Source organism: Lissotriton vulgaris, chromosome 9 (genome assembly GCF_964263255.1).
Source record: "Lissotriton vulgaris chromosome 9, aLisVul1.2, whole genome shotgun sequence".
NCBI lineage: Eukaryota > Metazoa > Chordata > Amphibia > Caudata > Salamandridae > Lissotriton > Lissotriton vulgaris.
Window position 1 is genome coordinate 361,929,011 of NC_141697.1, and position 20,874 is coordinate 361,949,884.

The 20,874-nt window shown below is 42.8% G+C and overlaps 1 protein-coding gene across 1 annotated transcript in view; it reads right to left on the reverse strand.

Annotated features, from left to right (window-relative positions):
- The window catches only part of DICER1 (dicer 1, ribonuclease III), a 521,797-nt gene that overhangs the window by 201,020 nt on the left and 299,903 nt on the right, over positions 1-20,874 (reverse strand). The window contains exon 14 of the mRNA XM_086937733.1: positions 16,798-16,873. Coding sequence (XP_086793859.1) covers positions 16,798-16,873 — 76 coding nt within the window. The remainder of the gene's footprint in view (positions 1-16,797; positions 16,874-20,874) is intronic.

Consider the following 20,874-nt stretch of genomic DNA (forward strand, 5'->3'; position numbering starts at 1 on the left):
CACAGTGTCATAGGTGCGGCTCCGGTGCGCTACGTGCCGGCAGCGATTCCCCGTGGTCTGAAAGGTGTGCCAACTGAAAGGGTATCCATTAAGGGGGCAGTCTTACTTACTCAGCTAGTGGAGCAGCTACATTGCAAATATTCTGTGTCTTATGTCTTGATGTGCACTGAAATCGATGCAAGTGAAAGAGGGTGCTGTGGGAGTGCAGAAGTCCCCCCACCCTGCCATTTAAGATCATACGTATTTTCACAAATTGTGAACTCAGAATATTTGCTGGTGCACATATTAAAGTGCATACTCATAAATGCCGCTGGTATTTCACCACTTGTGCATTTTGTAATACGTTCTTAGATTTTAGTCACAATAAAATACATTGAACATAATCTTCACAAAAGTTATTTACAAAAGTTTAAGCTATTGCCATTATAAATTAAATTAACTTTTATTTAAGTATTAAATATTTAAAAAAAGAAGCCATTGTTATTTGTAATATCAATACATCTAAGTCACGTAAATACAACACATATTGCATTACAAATGCTATAGGTGTCACATTTGCGAAAGTTAAAATTATTGGCATTGTAAATGACAAAACTATTAATTTTGCTATTTTCAAAACAAACACAGAAATACAAAATTTGTCATTTACAATACCAATAGCTCAAACTTTCCTAATGCGAGACCTATTGCATTGCAAATGCTTGTTTTCTAGGGCAGCTCCGGGTCGCTCCGGTTCCTCCTATGCTTCTGAATGAATGAATGAATGAATGAAATTAAACTTATAAACGCGCAACTTTGTCCAAAGGCATCAAGGCGCCTACCAAAAAAATCAAACAGGAAAGAAAAGGCAGAACCAAAAGCTAAGGGTATGCTTTACCAAAGAGCCATGTTTTCAAAGCTTTTCTGAAAGATTGCATTGAGGGTAAAATCCTGATCTCTAAGGGAACATTGTTCCACCAACTTGGGGCCAGGTTGGAGAAGGCTCTGCCTCCCCATTTAGCTCTTCGCACTCGAGGCGCATTAAGGAGCAATTTCGCCGAGGAACGAAGGTTCCTAGCAGGAGAATACGGGAAGAGGAGATCTTTTACGCCTCCAGTCTCTTTCCTGTTTAAAGCACCATACACCAGGCATAACACTTTAAATGAAATCCTGGCGTCAATGGGAAGCCAGTGCAAAGATTTCCTGGCGGCGGTCGCTGTTGACCTTCTCGGTAGGTCCAGGACAAACTTCGCCGCTGCATTTTGCACCGATTGAAGGCCTTGCAACAGACCTTTATTGGCTCCGGCATATAAAGCATTGCAATGATCGAGCCGAGATGTTATCAGAGCTTCTCTTCCCATTTGTAACGTTCTCTCTCTCTCTCTCCCTCCCTCTTGGTTAAACTCTAGGGATATAAAATGAACCCACAGCAGCACACATGAGCACCGATAGTGCAATGTTTACGAATTACTTCCTTATTCGTCTGGTTACTGGCATGGGTGCCGACTGCGGACCTAAAAGACAGAGACGACCCAGATGCCTGTCCGAAGATGTGCTAAGTTTCACGTCGTGGTTCCTGCTGCAGTCTGCGAATAACACCTGGGCTTTCAGTCACCCAGCTCAGCGCCAAACAGCACTGTTTTCAAAGAACAAGAATATGGTGGCCTAGATGGGTCCTTGCATGACCTGCTGGGTGGACAAGATAATCCAGCATGTCAAAAACAAACAAGCATTGGCATAGCCAATAGGTCTCGCTTTTGGGACCTTATAAGTGTTTAGCCATGCAACAGTTAATGTTATGGCACCAAGGAGATTGTGCTGCATAACTAAATACTTATAAGGTCGCAAAAGCAAGGCATAGTGGCTATGCCAATGCTTGTTAAAAGAGTGTTGTGGCAACCTTCAACCATCCTGTAAATTACAATTTACATTCTAGAAGCGTCAGACCAGTGTTAGTCCCTGATCGCTCTACACATGCTCCTATCAACATTTCATTCGCTCCCACCACCCACTGCTCGAAGAGCAGCCCTCCATTAACTATATGTTTGCCACCCTTTGCATCCACAATGTCGTGTATTTAAAGCATGGATAAACACTACTTTCCGAGCAAGCGTGCATTTGCCCTGAAGACATTTTCTATTACCTTTCTGAGTAGTCACAGTGCGCATGGTGACAAATTTAAGTTAGTTCAACTACTTCTTTTCTTGTCCAGGTACAGTAACCTGCCTTGAAGTGGGAGGAGCTCTATGGCTTAAATGGTGTTGATTCTGATTCAAAAGAACAGATTAGGCTCGGTACTGGAGAGGAACAAGGACGCAACTTCGAAAACGATCAAATTCCAACTGACAAACGCAAACAACTTCAGCGCTATATATCTTGTCATTAAACTCAACCATGCCATCTTTTTTGAGTGCCTGCTTCTGTGTTCAGGCTATAGGCCTAACACTTGGTAGAAAGCAATGTTCTTAAAGCAGCATTAATAAACCCACCTAATTCGAACTTCAATTGATATTTATATCTAAAGTGTCCCTTGCAATTATTGAGTTCGGTTATTAGCAAGAAATGTGGAAGAGAACACACATCTATTCAAAAGTGTTAAGTAGTTTGATCTTAACAAGGCTCTGATTATGCGGCTGGGAGCGGTACCATGGAGGCAGCGCTGCATAATTGTAATGTCAGCTGTTGTGCAACGGAGCAGGTTGTACTGAACAGAGGGAGAGAAGTCAAGGCCGGGATTTTTCCCCGGGAGCCAAAGGTCCCATATATTTCCCAGAAATGAGCCTCGGCAGAAGAAGCCACCTGAGACAAAACCTATCGCTTTAATGTCAGGAATTCCACCCCTGGGACACGTGTAACCGTAAAAGGGAGTGGCCTCGAAATCTCACAATAGCACGTAATGCTCTCTGAAAGGCTGGTTTGGGCTGCATATAATTCGAGGCGCGCTGCCCGTCAGGAGAACGTATATCATTGTAAAGGTGAAAATGCAGCCCTTGGAGATGAACGTACATCATTTTAATGGTGCCATTTTTGCATGGGGGGTAATTTTTCACGTATTCCTGTTCTTGACTTTATCATTTATTCCTCAGGAAAGCGTTTTTGTGATGGAATTATGTTAGTTCAACACATTTGCTAAAAAATCAGGATTTGCATCTTGAACAAAGAGTGGTCAGTATAACGAGGTTTCCAAAGATGCCATATGTGAGTGTATATTTCAGGAGAATTTGTAAATCAGCAAATTTGCTGCGAGGTCTTCCTCCAGGATAGCGGATTCCCCGGTGATCACGGGTCCAATGAAGAGGCAGGATTATGCGGTGCATCTTTACTGCAGACTGACTACAGCCCTTCTTATTCCGGTGGGCCATGCAGTGTTATCCTTACACTTGAAACATAGGTAATGACTTTGAAACCTCCCAAGACTAATAATTTGACATTCTCGGACCTTATGTTCAAAACTGCCTCTCGGTCTAACAATTTCGGGAGACATATATTCAACTATAGTCGGATAATAAAAAAACATTGGCAATCCCAATCAGTTTTGCTGCTAATGTTGAGGGCGCAAAGCAGTTTTTTTTCTTTTTTCTTAATGAAATTTGAATTTAATGTGAAAACCTCGAGGGGTCGGGGGAGGACATTAAATGAGAAACGGGCACGCAGAATAAATTTGTTCTTCTGAGACCCAGCTGAAATACGGTGAACCTTGTTCGACATCATTTTGTATGCTAGAGCTACAGTGGAAACCAAAAGAACTGAATGCAAAGCAAGTAGGTACAGATGATAGGACCGGGTGAGTAACTCACACTTACCAGTGGAGAGCACTGAAGATTTCCAATGTACGGTGTCACATTCTAACAAACCACCAATAGGCATCACTATTGGTTGCACTGCCACGCCCTGGAGACACTGACCAATCAGAGGCATCTAGATCCTGTTCCAAGCGCCACAAACGCCTCCTCATTGTCCTCTCAATGCGGGGTGCCACAGAGCTCTTCCCTCCGCTGCCTGGACGAGCAGTACCACATAAGGGGCAGTCTGCAGGGTGATATTTCAGTAGCGGAAAGGCCTTATTTTTAATGCATCACACCCAAAGCATGGAACCAGAGGCATGGCAATATGTTGACACTGGCCAGTGCATGCGGGAAGAGGGAGGGCCAGACAATATACCATAATCTGGGGTCTAGGCAATAAAATGAGTAAGAGGGGCAAGCCTGGGCGGATAAGAAAGCAACATGGTGAGCAAGGTAGCTGTGGAAGGTGAAAGGTTTCGAACTAGTTAGGTTTTGAAATAGTTGCTGACTATAAACAATGTCAGCAGTGCAATGTGATATGAAAAGCCAAGGTAACAGAGCTATGGATGAAAGCTGCTATTAAAACAGGCATTGGCCGCGCGACCGTAAAAGTAACGCCGGGCGGCCTCTAAAGTCATCACGATCACGAAAGCGAACGGGATTGCTATGACGTGCTCTGCTCGCAAAAATGAAAAATATACGCGAGGGGTGCGCACGCGCGCGATGGGCAAAAGTGTTGTGCACTCTGCGCGCGCTTGTGCGCATAATATCAAGCTGGTGGATGCCTTTGGAAGCGCTTTTGAAGACGCTACTAAATGTCTCGCCAGGGCAGCGCATGCGCTAACACAGGCAAGACCTAAAAATAGCAACTCCACTAGTGGTCGAAGGGAATTAAAAACAAGCATTGGAAAAGCCAATAGGTTCTGCCTTTTGGCTTTGCCAATGATTTTCACTGACCCTGTTCATCATTTTAACAAACAATGGTGTGCCACAAAGGGGGGTGGAGGAGGGGGGGGGCACCCCAGGGGCCGCCGCAAGTGGGAAGAAGGCAGGAACAAAGGGAATACAGACAACAGGAACCTGGTTAACCATGGACAAGGGGGGCGGGGGGAGGGGTTACCCCACTGGCCGCTGCAAATGGGGAGAGAGGCAGGAAAGAAGGGAATGCAGACAGCTGGGGGTGGGGGGGGCAGGAGTAAAGCAACAGGAAATTAAACAAGCGGCCACCATTGTCGTCCTGCCAAAGTTGAAACTCAATAAAGAAAATAGTGCTTAAAAGACTAAATAAGACGTGCTGTGAAACAAACTAAGTAAAGGAGCCTGTAGCAATGGGAGGTTACAAATGACGACAAGGCAGTACTAAGGAGTGACTAGCAAGCCTATTAACCAATCAGAAGCCTGCATTTACGAAGGACAAAGACACAAGTCAATGAAAAATGTGGGCGGGGCTTCTCTCCCATATTGAAATACAACTGATCGCCAGAGCAGCGCATGCGCGCTGGCTCAGGCTCTACCTAAAAAATGAGTTCCCCAGCTAGATGATGACTTCAATGAAACCAGGTATGTTTGGTATCAAACATCTCGTATTAATATACCCACACTGATTCAAGAGTTGGATTTATTAATGCATGCACCATATAGGTGCCCCCTGGAAACCTGCCAACTAATGGTATGCTCACTGACTGGTCTTAGCCAGCCTGCCACTCCAGATGAGTGTCTGCCCCCCAAGGGTGAGGGCCATTGCTCTCAGGAGGTCAGGAAAAAAGCCTGCTCGAGTCGAAGGTGTTTACACCCCCTCCCACAGGATGACATGCATATTAGTATTCCAAGGCAGGAAACTTCAGAAAGGCCACCGCCTTTGGTATGCAAATCTAGCTTCCCTCACAGTAAGAATGCCAACCCTCTCTGTCCATGTCCCCTTTGGCGACTGGACAGGTGGAAAAATTAGTAGTAAGAGAGGTGTGTTCACCTTCAGGCTATTTCCACCCCTAAGGTGAGCCACCTTAAGAGAAGACAACATTTTTCCTAACACCCCTAAATCTAGCATTTAGAGGAGCCCCTAGCACCAGGAAATCAAATCCTGCCGACCTAAAAGAAGAAGACGGACGTGATGAGTCACAAGAAGCAATTACAGAAGACAAGCAACTGACTTGGCACCAACCCTGCCAGCCTGTCTGCTGACTGACAACTGCACCAAAGACGACTTGTCCTGAAGCTGTTGTGTCTCCAAAGTCTGGGAGACCTGCCAGCACTTCACCCAAGAAACAGGCACTCCCGTGGAGCATGCTTCCCTGCATTCTACAGGCACTCCAAGAGACCTGTGAGGACTCCAGACTGCCAAAACCCGACACCTGAAAGCACCACTGCACCCGAACTGCATAGCCTGAGCTGTAGTGGGCCAAAGGTGCCAGCGTGGTCTCCGAACCCCTAGAGACAAAGGCCATTATAGGCTTGCCCTCTGTGGACTTTCCGCCACTGCCTGCAGCCCCTGTGTGTGGGTCTCCTCAACCACGAGTGTCCCCAGTGACAAAAACTTGACGTTTCAAAGTACCTCTGCACCCATTGCCCCCAACCCATGGAGAAGAGGACCAAAAGTGTCCCCACAACCCTGAGAATCAGAAGACCAGAGCCCACCTGTTTGTTCACCCGACTGGCCTCCCAGTCCAAAGCTGCCAACTCTTAACTAAGACAGATCCCCATAGACTAACATTGGGCACCCAACACTGTACAGCACCTCGGCAACAGGCTACCAGAGTGTCTCCCGGTGAATTCTCTTAGTGCTGTCTTGGACCGTGCCCCATACTCGCCTTAAGTCCAGGAGATCGGTCTAGTAAGTCGATGTACTCTACCTGAAACCCGTATATATTTCCCCCCCTCCCCCATAGTTTAACATTTCAGCATCTGAAAATTGCACAAAGTGTTGACTTTTGAAAACGTAAAGTATTTCCATCTCGAAACGTGCTTAACTGATCGTATTGATTCTGTTGCCAAAATATATATAAAGATTCACGTTATTTGTATAAACTGGTGTGGATCTTTTTATTTTATCATGTGCATCATTTATTGACTGTGTGTATTTTGTGGATGTCTAATACTCCTCTCTGATAAGCCTAAGGCGGCTCAACCACACTACCCCCTAGAAGAGCACCTTGGGATTGCTAGAGAAAGCCCTTGTCCACTTATAATGAAGTACCTGGACTCTGTGCATGGTATACCTCTTTTTGGTATACCATATGATGAGCCAGCTTCCCACATTGGTGGTGCTGCGGTGGGATACAAGACTTGACATCTGCTGTACCACATGGTTAATAAGTGATTCCTCTAAGGAATGCAAAATAGTCATTAGTTAACAATTTTTGTTGATTTTGAATTTTTTGTAATTAATTTAGCGGATAGAACCTCATGTTAAGTCCCACAGTGAACCGGTTTAGAATTTAAAAGCATTTTAGTCAGTTAGGCATTTTAGAAAGAGTACTTTGGATTTTTGGTTATTCTTAAAAAGGACCAACTACTTTAAAACCATGACCAAGGTAGCAGAACCCTCCCAGGAGCTCAACCTGGGGTCCTACAGTAAACATATGGTGGACCATTTTCAGTCCCTCTGTCAAGCATGCAACCTCACCTTGGGGCCTAGACTCACTAAGGCACATCTTGCAGAAAATGCTAGGTCCCTAGCAGAGGGAGAAACCCCTATTGGAGAAGGGGAGGTGGATGCTGAAGTGGATGAAGACATAGATGATGATTCCACCGCAATTCTAGTGATAGCTTACAAAATATCAACGCCATCACCTTGGTAAACCGATGCAACTCCGCCCTGTCGAAGGACATGACTGATGTACATGACCTCACAGCCGTCTACAATTCCACTTTGCTGGAAATCCTGGACTCTACAGCGCCCCTCCAAGAAAAAAGCATCTCCTCCAAAATGTCCAATCCCTGGTTCAACAAGACCCTAAATGCGGATCGACGCATGCTAAGAGTTGCTGAGCGACTATGGAAATCAGCACCCACCACTGATCACCTAGATCACCTTAGAAGGTTAAGGAATTCGTGCAACAGGAAGATTCTGAAGGCAATAGCGGACTTTTTCAGAAACCAGCTAAACAAAGCAATCAACCGTCCAAAAAAACGGCTTGAAATCAGGCAACATGACTAACCTCAGGGATCAAAATGACATGGGTACACCTACCTTTGATGTGCTTGCCATTTTATTCCGTGAAAAGAAGGCCACCGAGCTCAACATCAAATCTAAGGCGGCCCTTCGCAACCTGTGGCCCAAGACACTAAACATTACGCACAACTCAAAGTTCATTTTAATACTCCAGGGAAAGTAACAAAAAAACAATGCCTCATGGCACACCTTTGTCAATCTCTCAACAAACAATCTATAACACTCTTCAAGCAATCAACCCCTCCAATCACTTCTCCGACCCCCTTCCTACTCCCCTATTCAATTTGTTAAAAACAACTATACAACCTCTATGGGCAAAAATTGTAAATGCCTCTTTGAGACAAGGCTCCATTCCAGATTGTCTTAAAATAGGGCAGATCACACCTATACTAAAGAAAGCTGACTCCACCCCATCTGATCTCAACAACTACCGTCCTATATCCAACATCCCCACCCTGGCGAAACTGCTGGAGAAATGTGTACAAATCCAATTATTTAACCATATTGAGAATTATAACCTCCTAGACAGTCACCAATCTGGCTTCCGTCAAGGCCACAGCACAGAATCTGCACTCATACACATAATCGATGACATACTAAAAATGCTTGATCGTAGTGAATCATGCCTAATGATATTTCTTGACATATCCTCCGCTTTTGATACGGTCAAGCACGACAACCTACTGTCCCTATTGGAACGAAGGATGGGCCTCTCAGGCGCAGTGTTACAATGGTTCTCCTCCTTCTTAAATTACAGAACCCATAGAATCAAGATGAAGAATTCACTCTCTCAACCCTCCGCAGTCACCCTGGCCGTTCCACAGGGATCAGCCCTACCACCCATTCTTTTCAACCTACTAATGGCGAATGCATTGAAAGCAGCGAATTTTCTATTTCACCTGTATGCGGGCTACACCCAACTGTATTTGAAAATCTCCACTCCAGGAGACTAAATCTCCCTCAATGCTATTCTACAGAACACGCAGAGCTGTCTCACTAACAACCACCTCATGCTGCACACCATAAAAACGGAATTCATTCTCATCTCGCCACCGAATCACACACCTAAGATAGACCTATGGTTGAAACATCTAACCTCCTTTGACAGTGCTCCCCTCATCATTGACTCCGCAAAATCCCTAGGAGTCACCATAGACAAACACCTGAATATGCAGACGCACATCTCTAATGCCACTAAGGGAGCTAATCACTAGTTGAGTATACTAAGGAAACTCAAAACATTCCTCCCACAGACCAACCTAAAAATGACAGTGCAAGCCCTAGTGCTACCAAGATTAGACTATGGAAGTTCCACTCTTTGCGGTCTCCCCAAATACAACCTTGGCTCCGTTGAAGGCATCACTTAATGCTGCAGCAAGACTGGTATTAGGAACTAAAAGAAATAGCCACATCTCTCCGACCCTGAAAGCTCTGAACTGGCTGCCCTACAAGGCAAGAAAACACCTAAAGGTTGTCTGCATAACCCATAAAGAACTACATAACAATACACCCAGTTACTTCGCTCTAAAGCTAGAAAGGTCGGGAGGTTGCAGACAATTATGAAGTGCGAGTACTTTACTTCTGAAACCGCAATCCTTCGACAAGAAGAGAACCGGTTGCAGAGCCTTCTCAGGGATTGCTCCAAAGATTTGCAACTCCTTACCTCAAGGGGTACGTGGAATCTCTTCCTTTACTGCATTCAAAAAGAAGCAAAAATACTACTAATGAAGAAATTCTTATCCTAAGACTTAATCCTATGCGAACACAGAGTCCCCATACGTTCCGCACATCACTGCCTACCCCTGGTGGACCGAAGGAGATTATTATATGTATGTTTATTACCAAAGCCACTTGATGCTTGCTAGCTGTATTTAGTGTAAAGATCAGCTGGCCACGGGTCTACTATAGTATCCAGATACCTCATACCCATGGTTGATCGAATGAGTTTATAATATATATTTTTATTATCCCAACCGCCTAATTCTCAATAACTATATATAGGGCAATGTCTTGCTGGATATGGGTCCCCTATGTTACCCACATACTATATACCTCTTTTGTAACTATTGACAAATATCAAATGTTTGTATACTACCTCATCCTGTTAAGTTTTTAGACGGTATACTGTAAAGCGCTATATAAAACTTTACAAATAAATAAATAGCACCCCTGAGAGTACTGACAGAATGCCAGACATAAACAATGAAGAAGCAGATCTTAAGTCAAGAGGATATAATTAGATGCTAAACTCTTGGCTATAGAAAAGGAAAGAGCTGAGAAGGGCCTAGGACTCATCTCTGGTGGCAGCAAAGTTATAAATAGGGAGAAAGATGAAGCTATTGACACTAAGATCCCCAAAGGGATTGCCCCTAAATATACAGAAGGTGATGATATCACCAAATGGTTTGCAGCCTTTGAGAGGGCTTGTAGAATGAGGAAACTCAGCCAAAAGTATAGGGGCTCTGTTCTCTGGGAGCTGTTCTCAGGAAAGTATAGGGCTAGATTCCCGACACTGAATGAGACAGATGCGGGATACCCTGATTGAGGGCTCTGGACTCCCCAATGAAGAATCTAGGACCAGGGACACTTGAAAAGCCAGATTCAGACCTGGGTAGATTTTGTGGACTTCTCAAGTAAAAACATTAGGTGATTGAGCAAAAGGTAACAAGGTGAAAGATCATGATGGGCTTTATAATCTTATTATGAAAGAGCATCTGCTGAGTATCCGGGTTACCGAAAATTTACGTCAGTACCTGGTAGACCTAGGCCCACATTCTTCTCAAGAGTTGGGAAAGAAGGCAGAGCAGTGGGCAGAGACACGGGTAACAAAGACAATTCACAGTGGGGGCAACCAAACAAAAGGTTTTGCTAAGCCTCCCCAAGAGAAAGATGGTGACCAGTCTAAAGAGAAAAGCAGAGTCTTCAAAAATACCCCAAAAACCTGTTCAAGAGGGTGGGCATGAGACAATACACAGTCCAAGGGTGGATACAGGGGTACAAAATGGGAGCCTAAGAAGGCTGGATGCTTTAATTGCAAACTCAAAGGTCACCAAACTGGAGACCCTAGTAGTTCCAAAAAGAATCCCTCTAGCACACCTGCAATACCTAATGCAGTGGCAACTGTACAGATGGGAATCCAGATGAGTCCTGACCAATACGAAGAGCTCACTGAAGCTTCTCTAGTCTCAGAGGGCAGCGCGGCTATATCTGCCATGGCTGACTGGCCTAGTAACCTGGAGAAATACAGACAACAACCAATATCATTGTGGTTAGGGTTGAAGGTGCCAGTGCCACTATGGCGACTGAAAAACTGATATCCCCAGTAGAGTATCTGACTGGTGAGACATTCACAGTCCTCAATGCTGATAATCAGACTAAGGTCCATCCTACGGTAATGAGGTTCTTGGAATGGGGAGGGTTAATGGCCAAAACAAGGTGGTGGTATCCTCTGCAATTCTTGTAAAATGCAGCGATGCAGGATTTCTATTGCCAGACGCCAGAGATATGGGGTAATTCCTGCAGGGGCAAGAGGTTTACATTTATTATTTGCCCGTGAGACAAGTAGGCCTTAAATTAAAATGAATATTTACTGAGCTACAGCACCCTTGTTCTAACAGCCAATCAGGATCAGTAAAATATATCCCATCAACATATTAAATCTGTGATGGCCTGTGATTCGTCAGAAACTGTTCCTGTACTCTTAGCTGAGATTGGTCCAGAGAACTCTGAGCCCTCTTAACCCCCGCTCCCCCCCCCCCCCCTTTCCCCCCCTCCCCCTTCCCCCCCCCCCGCCCAAGTAAAACATTGCGTACTATAGGTGAACTCAGCTCCGGGGTGTAGGAGGACTGTGCAGAAAAAGAATGTTCAGGCATTTCCCAAGAGCATGAAATGGAGACAATCTTAATGCCTTAGCAAAACTGCAGTGGAAGGAGTAGAAGAACATTGCCCCCCCCCCGCAACACACTTTCAGCATTCTCTGGTAAGCGGTGGGTGATGGTAGAGGTGGGGGAGGAGAGGGCCTTTAAATCCCGTTATTTCACAGTCTGCCCTCTATACTTTGCTCAGGTGTGTTTCTCATTCTAGTATGTAAGACAATGTAAGCAATGTAAGTCCTTGTCTCACCGGGGCTCCTCATTCTTCTACATGTGGCCTTGTGCTCAGAGAACTTAGTCCCAACAGGCGCTCTCTGCAGTGCTATGTGGTCATAAATAGATCAGACAAGCTCTGTGGTGTGCGTGTGGCATGAAGGTAAGTTTTCACACAGCCTACTCCCCCGCTCTTGGATGGGGGGCTGAAGCAGTTCATATACTGCCAGCCTCCAATGACCTACTGCATCAAACACCGGCACAAATGTATGTTTGCAAGGTAAGTGACTCCAACCTACCCTACCCTACCCTAATCCCGAATGTAGTTCCTCTGCATGAGCCTCCCCCTCCCCCCGTCCTCTCCCTACAAAAACACTACACTACCCTGCACAACTCCACAACACTACACTAATTCCCTGGCCCTCCCCTGACCCCCAGTCTTCTCCTTACAACACTACACTATCCTGCACAACCCCCCTACACTACTCTAAACCCTAAAACACTACCCTACACTACAAAAACACAACACTACCCTAAAGCCTAAAATACTACCCCCTGCATGACCCTCCCTCTACCCTCAGTCTGTTCCTACACTCAAACACTACCATGCACGACCACCGAACCTACCCTAAATTTTAAACCACTACCCTACACAAACACCACAACACTACCCTAAACCCTAACCCCAGCACGACCGTCCCCCTTACCCCGATCCTGTCCCTACACTCTAACACTACCCTGCACTACCCTAAACCCTAAAACACTACCCTCCACTACACAAGCAAGCCTCTGGTAGCACTTTGAAAACACCCTTACTAAATGTCTCGCAGACAGCGCATGCGCTGGCTCAGGCTTGACCTAAAAAGAGTTCTACGGAAGAACAGATAAAAACGGAAGCAGATGAAAACTAAACTAAGGCGGTGCTCCTCTGCAGAAAACAGAAGTAGTATATTGCGGCAGGAACCTAGTTAGAAAGCTGAAAATAAGAGCAACACTGCACTTAACCAATGGGAAGAAAGCAGACGGGAGAAAAGTCCTTTATGGACTACAGCAGGTTTTCCAGACAGCACATACGTGCTGCTGCCTAGGCTCGACCTAAAAAGCAATAGCTTCTCTTACAACTTTTTCAAATTACTCTAATTGGCTCAATTTCATCTGCATGGTAATATATGGTATCCCTCGTAAAAACCGGATTTTCAAATAAATAATTATTTCATTGAAAAACTGACAGCTCTTCGTTAACTGCACCTGTTAAACCGCATTTACATTTACATCAATGTTCCTAGAACACTCCATTGATGATGTAGCACCATCCTCACAAACTATTCTCAACTGAAGGCATGGAGAAAAGGTTGAACTCCGGCAAACATCAGGATTCTCCGTAAGACTCTGTCCCGAGCATGGCTGCTGAAGAGTAGAGAGCTACTCATTACCTCAAATTAAGAAGAGGCAGAGAAGTACCACTCTTAGAAAAAGAAAAAAAAACTTTAAACCCCCCCAAACAATCCAATTTCAGAACAATTTTTCATGCTACGCGTTTTCCCTAGGAGATGGAAAAGGTATTTGAACAACAACTGTAGGCGCATCTGGAAACTTATAATGCCTGCTCTCCCTTCTGTCAAGCTTCTCAAGCTTGCAACAGACTGCTCTTTTAGATATTAGGGATGACGCTCTAAGGATGGTCGATGGCAGTGGTGACTGCACTTTGATGATGCGGCCTCTGTTTCTGGCATTAAATATTGCCGACTATTACATCCTTCTTAATGGATAATTTACGTTTGTCAACACAGATGCTTTGACAGCAACCTTATTTCAGGCTTTTCAAACAAACAGATAACAGAGAACGGATCTCTGTCCATGTATATTACCGGAGGTTTTTCCCCGCCCATGGGACCTGTAGGGGTCATTGTGTTCTTTCTCATCATACACCAAAGTCCTTTTCTTGACAATTTTAAAGATCATTTATGTGCACCATGTGCTTTTGACACTCGGGCGTGCACAACTCTCTCTAGAGACCCCTTTATCTACAGGTATACTCCAAAGATCGTGAAGGAAGTGATATGGTTAAAGAATAATAATAGCTAATTTTCTATGGGGTTGAAAGAAAATCCAGCCTATAATAAATCATCTAGTTAGTAATGGCAAGGTTAAAAAAAATAAAATTGTGTGTCTTTTTCAAGAATAATGTGTCTTTTAACCGGTCCATATTCACTGCAGTCGGCGACAGCTTTTATATGTCCAAAATAAAACCATTTTGACAGCCAGCAAAGTACTGCACTGATTGCCAGTTACAGAGGGGATTTGATTCAAGCTGGGCTGCCTAGTTTACAACTGCACTCAACACAGCACCAGCTTACCTGCATTCAATACACACACTCCATTCTATTTAGTGGAAAATTAGATGATACAACTACTCTTCAAGGAAAGCAGTGGCTTTTCGACCTAAGAACCACTTTGTTGAAACTCAGGCCCTTTACATCTGTTGCAATATAATTACATAATGCCTTAAAAAAAGAATAAATAAATCATAATAGCTACCTATAAAGAGATTAGGCGAGACTGGTTTCTTTTATGACTTAGGCCAAGAGACCAAGTAGGACAGTATGCACATTGGTGTCAAGTGGGGAAGCAAACAGCCATGCCTTTTGGTTTGCAACATTCTCAAAGAAGCTCATACTCTAAAGACCATAGTCACCAGCGGTGGCTGGCGGGTATCCTAATTATCTGAGTTTATGATCTGCTGGAAGACTTTGTTGAAGCCGAAGTTACTTACAGGACCATAGACAACAACTATCTTGGCAAATAACTAAGGCTTTATCTCCGATTACCACCCTCTCTTCCATTACACTATTCAGATTGTTAGGAAATTCTACAATCACACTTAAAATAAGCTTTTTCTTTAACAAACATTTTCAATTAAATAGTTTCAAAGTAAAACACAAGGACATTTATCAATTTCTAAATTAACCTTGCACATGAAATTACTTTCAAACTAAGGTTTCAAACATTTCAAACTATTTTGCATAGGTCAGTTGTTTGGCTGTGCTACATTTACCTGGTCTAAAATAAAAATGATCGCTTCTAGGATAGTTCCAGAAGGGCTGTCTTATTATGTGGTAACCCTTATGTTCAACAGATGACTATTTTCTAGTGCGACACTGAACGCACAAACATTTAAACACAGTACACTTAACTTTATCCACAATCACCAACCATCACAAATGAAAAGGTAAATAATTGCTTTTCTTTGGCTTAAATGTCATAGCCTATCGCAGAAATAGTTGGCAAAATATCATATATTGAAAAAGGTGTGATCAGGCAGGAAATGCTCAATTTGGCCCTAAAGACATTTTACCCAATGTTAAGAAGTGCATCTGAACCATTGCTTTCGCCTTTGATACGGTCAACTAATTATAATGGTGCTGTGGTTTACCAGGAAGACTCCAACGACAACCCATAATGGTTCAGAGGAGTCATAAGCCTTGTTGTCACTCTTATCAGCAACATAATATGTATTTAGGACTGAAACAATCTTGGATGAGTATTCTGTACTGTCAGCCGTTTTTCATTGGAGAGGTGAACTGCAGACCGCTTCGTTCTTGTTGGATAAGCTTGAGCATTTAACCAATTTCTGCATGTATGTAAGTATATGGTATTTCTATAGCGCAAATCTAGTGAAAAGTGAGCAGCGCACTGTACAGAGTCAAAGACAAGCATATAGTCAACAAGTGATGCGAGAGGAAGCAGGGTTGTGGACAGATAATAATGCATGGTTATGTAGTGTTCTTGAATGGGGCTGAGTCTTCAAATATTCCATAAACTGGAGTAGCGTTGGGGCAGTCCTGATGGATACAGGATATTGTTGCTGACCCTGGGTGCATAGCTAAAAAAAAAAAAAAAGTTGGCCTCCCTCATTAAGGACCATGCATCTTTTTTCAATTCGAATTTCTCCAACAAGGGTTGGCTGAAGTGCTCATGACAACCCTAAAAGCTCCGAACATGCTCTTACAGTTTCACCTTTTTGACACACCCAGATTGTTCGCTTCACTTTCGTATAGCACCACCACCAAAGTAGGGGGTTGGGTTTTCCGGTTTAGATTTGTTCTTCCTATTGCTTACGGGGTTGTTTTCAGGGTTGAAAGTTCAAAACAAAATCAGCAATCAGCTCTGCTGATTGCAGGGGACTTGTAACAGGCCTAGTGCTATGTGAAACTGGACTACCGCTAACTGAAGGTTTTGACTCTGGGTCCAGTACACTCTACTGTACTTCGGGTGTTGTATTTACTTATGAAGCTGAATAAAAAGATTTTTGACCAAAAAAAAGGCCTACTATCTACATAGCATTTCTTTTTTACACTTCTTAGTCTTCAGCCTGATGGGGTCCTGGATGCAGGCGTGCAGAGGACCACCAGTGATGGTGAACTTATCTGCAAGATAAGCGGGGGTGCTAGCTTTGAATAGGGATTATTTACGACTTCTTGTCTCTCAATAATTACCTAAGGAAAATAGAGGAATAAACGTTTCATATAAACATACTGATACACGATTCAATATATTAAGCAAGATGGATCTTTTGAGGAGCTTAACAAAGACACACCTGGGTTGGAGAAATGGAGAAAGGCATTCAACAATAGTCAAATGAAAGTAAAGGAAGAAAGGCAGCACAGAAAACGTTTGTTCAATGTATGTGCATAATGCAACACAATTATCAATTGTACAACTGAATACACACTAGTGTAAACCATCGCTCAAAATAATTTTACTTCATGATTCTTACCAATTGAGTGCAGTCTTTCACAGCAAATTAAAGCCACAACTCTTTCGGCCAACCGTACACATTTCATTGCAGGGCCCTGAAAAAAGCACAAACAAGCAATGTATTCCTGTATTCAATATAAATGCTGTGCATAAAGCTTCAAATATCACCCTAGACAATTATTGCAAAGGCTTTATCAACAGTACAGTTGATTTATACATAAGAGTAATCAAATGAGCCAACACCATGTATTTAAACTTCCAACCAACACAGATCACATTTTTTAATTCAAATTCATATTTTATTGGGGCATTTGCTGGCTAGAGTTGATGTAATTAATTATATTAATATGACTGCAGATGAGGATCTGGAGAATCCATTAAATACAATAGTTATTGGACTTTAGAAGACCTACTCAATTACTCTGATTTAAAACACAGGCAACAATCGAACTATTCCTCCACTTAAACACGTCAACAAGGCTGCAAAAATAATGCTCAAGCACACATGTACGCAAACGACCTCCATAGCACCCACTGACACTGTGCATAAGTGTTTCAGTGGGGGGGGGGGGGGGGGGGGGGGGGTGTATAGTTGGGGGAAGGAACATAAACAATTTATTTGGTTGGTGAATAACAAAACAACTGATGTGGAGCAGAATGTGTCTCTTGCTTTTGGCAGCAATGGCCGACAGAAACCGCATTTCAAAGCACAATATTCAACAACTGGATATTTCACATCTACAAGGCTGAGGGTACTGAAGCTGCACAAAGAAGGGGATTTAGGTTGAGTGGGCATGTAAAGGCACCATCCAGTATATGCCCCCCCGACAGAGAGGACGTCTGCCCTGAGAGGTAGACTTAGTTGCTTCTCAGCCAACCTGGGGCAATGAGGATTACTTGGGTCCAGGCTTGGCGAATCCTCCTTAGAACCCAAGGTATCCAGGGAAAAGGAGTGAAGTGGCAAGCATAGTGAAGTGGAAACTTCCACAGAACTGAAATAAATTACCCGAGGAGTCCTACAACAGATACTGGTAGGCAGAGACATTGGGCAAGAAGCATTGTTGTGAGAAGCAAATAGACAGATTATAACAAGTACATGGACTTGGATGCGATGCGCACTGTTCACAAACATAAAATAAAACAAACTATTTCTCTTCTATCAAAACTCTTTACAATTATTTCTCTATTTGAATACTTATTTTTATTCAGTCAGTATTCATTGGTATTTCTAACATATTGTGACAATAAATACCACATATGCATTTAACACTCAGTGACTCAATTTAAAGAGTCATTTGGTGACATGATATAACATTAAAAAAACATCAACTTGTTACATAATGTACAATTTCGTAATCATGTTCAATTTCATGCCCGATGCATTTCGGGACGTCAATGTCTCTTCCTCAGGGGAATTTCTAAAACCCAAAAGAAAATTGACAATTTTTAACAACAGAAATACATGGAAATGCTCAATTGCTCAAACTATTGTGCTATTATTAGAGGTCTAATAGAACCCATAATGCGTCATGCCAATATACGATTCATGCTGCTGTAGATCAATATACAATAATAAGAACCTGTGGAAAATGTAATGGTGTTACTTGTATGCATGCTGTATGTTGAGCGTGCAAGGAGGATGAACTTTTGTCTAACACTATTTTAATACACCCAGTGTTTAAGACAGTGTGAATGGTTGCTTTTTAATGAACCCTTCCTACCTTAGATGGTCCCACTGAACGTAGGAACTATGTGATGCCAATGATGTAACCTATCAGAAAGTTCCAAAAAGTGGGTCAATTTCTTTAAAGAACACTGCCCTGCCAGTGTAATCAATCCAAATACACATGCTCTTACTTCTGTAGTAAAATTCCAATGTTCACCAAAGTTAAACAGTAAAAAACGAAGCGAAGGTCCTTGTGAAAGCAAGAGCTGAAATCAGAAAATGTGGAGTAATAGAAAATAGCCACAAGCTACCCTTGACTTCACAAATCAGTAAATGCGAAGTACTAGATAATTGCCTCAAAATTCCTTGCCATGCCTGATGAACAATATCCTGATTATAATCACAGTAAACGTAGTGCCAGCTTGCATGGTCACTAACTAGTACCGGTATGCCAAGCAGTAATGTGGTGCGTCAGCACGAAGAATGTCAAGAGGATGTCTCAAGCAGCCAAAAATCAAGCAGAGCCTAGGGTGTAAAAACCTATGCTAGCACTGTGTATAACAGGGTTGGAAACAGTGTGGGAATGCTGTTTAAGACTTACGGATACTCAGGAGCTCGTGCACCTAAATCGTGGGTCTCCGGCCTGCTGGATGGGGACTCGTGTTGAGCACAGAGTTAAGAAGATGCTGCTGGGATGCATACATCAACGAAGGATAGCGGTGAAAAATGCTCTCAAAAATGCCTGCAGTGAGGGCCGCCATGATAGAATGTAGTTTCCTCAGTGGTATATTGCAAAAATGCGATATCTAATAGTCTACTGAGGCCGTAAAAGAACCTAAAGTGAAAAATGCCAGACCAGCCGACATTCCAATGAGAAAGACAAACTGAAAAATAACAACTGAAAAATAACATCCGGTGTAAAAGGAGCACAACATGTAACGTGCTAGTAATTGTGCCAATGTCCTCATGGAATAATGATGCAACGAAATGAAGACGTCAGATATCTAAAGAGAAGCATATCCGGCCAATGACTAAATAATATGGAATATGATAGTAGAAATGAAGAGTGCGCTGGTCCCATGGAGAATAGGATGACAGATCAATCCGACAAACAAATTAAAACATAAGAGTACTAGTAGTAAATGATAACAAAATAATTAAGTGGTCAATACAAGATGAACCTGAAGTATAAGAAAACCGTACGTGTATTAAAATAGTGTTAGACAAACGTTCACCATCATTGCACGCTCAACATACAGCATGCATACAAGTAACACCACTATATTTTCCACATTGTATATTGATCTACAGCAGCATGAATCATATATTGGCATGACGCAGTAGGGGTCCTATTAGACCTCTAATATTAACACAATAGTTTGGAAAATTGAGCATTTCCATGTATTTCTGTTCAAAATTGCCAATTTTCTTTTGGGTTTTAGAAATGCCCCTGAGGAAGGGAGACTGAGGTCCCAAAATGCATTGGGCATGAAATTGAACAGGATTACAAAATTGTACATATGTAACAAGTTGATGTTTCTTTAATGTTATATTATCTCACCAAATGACTCTTTAAATTGAGTCACTGAGTGTTAAATGCATATGTGGTATTTATCGTCACACTATATTAGAAATACCAATGAATTCTGACAGAAAAAAAACAAGTATTCAAACTGAGAAAATAATCTGAGAGTTTTAGTTTGTTTTATTTTAAGTTTGTGAACAGTGTACATCGCATCCAAGTCCGTGTGCTTGTTATAATCTGTCAGTTTTGCATGCGTGTGTCAACCGCACATGCAGCGGTGCAGCACCATTAGGAGAAGTAGTAGGAACTAGTGGTTTAAACGCAGAGGAGAAAAATCTGGAGTGCACCTCCAAAATCAAAAAAACGAGAAGCAAATAGATCCACTTGATTCATGTCCTGAACCACCTCTGGATGGAGATGCCTCTCATAATTGGCTATATGTCGCTGACTCAAGCTGTCACCCTGGTGTTCAAGGAGTCTTGCAGATGGCTTGCGACTAAATTCTATTCTAAAACAAGATCGCTTTCCCGAGCAAAAAGCAAATTTATATCATCAGGAAGTCAATCCAAGAAAGTATCATTTTAAATCTTGTATGTACATTTTCTTCTTTATGTTCTCATCCTGTTCAAAACCGTAGATGTTTTACAAATGGCTCATGACAGCAGATTGGCGTAGTTGGTATAGCTAAGATGTAGCTACATCTTGGCTATACCAACAACGCCAATCTGACTTCCTGATTATATAAATTTGCTTTTTGCTCAGGAATGGAATCTGGTTTTATAATTTGCTCTTTGTATACCTTTAGTCACATAGGATTTTAGGATACCTAGGTGGCCGTTTCGTAGCTGTTCCTTGGAGCACCCCTCAGATACTATTGGTATTCTGATTATGATAATGGTATTGCG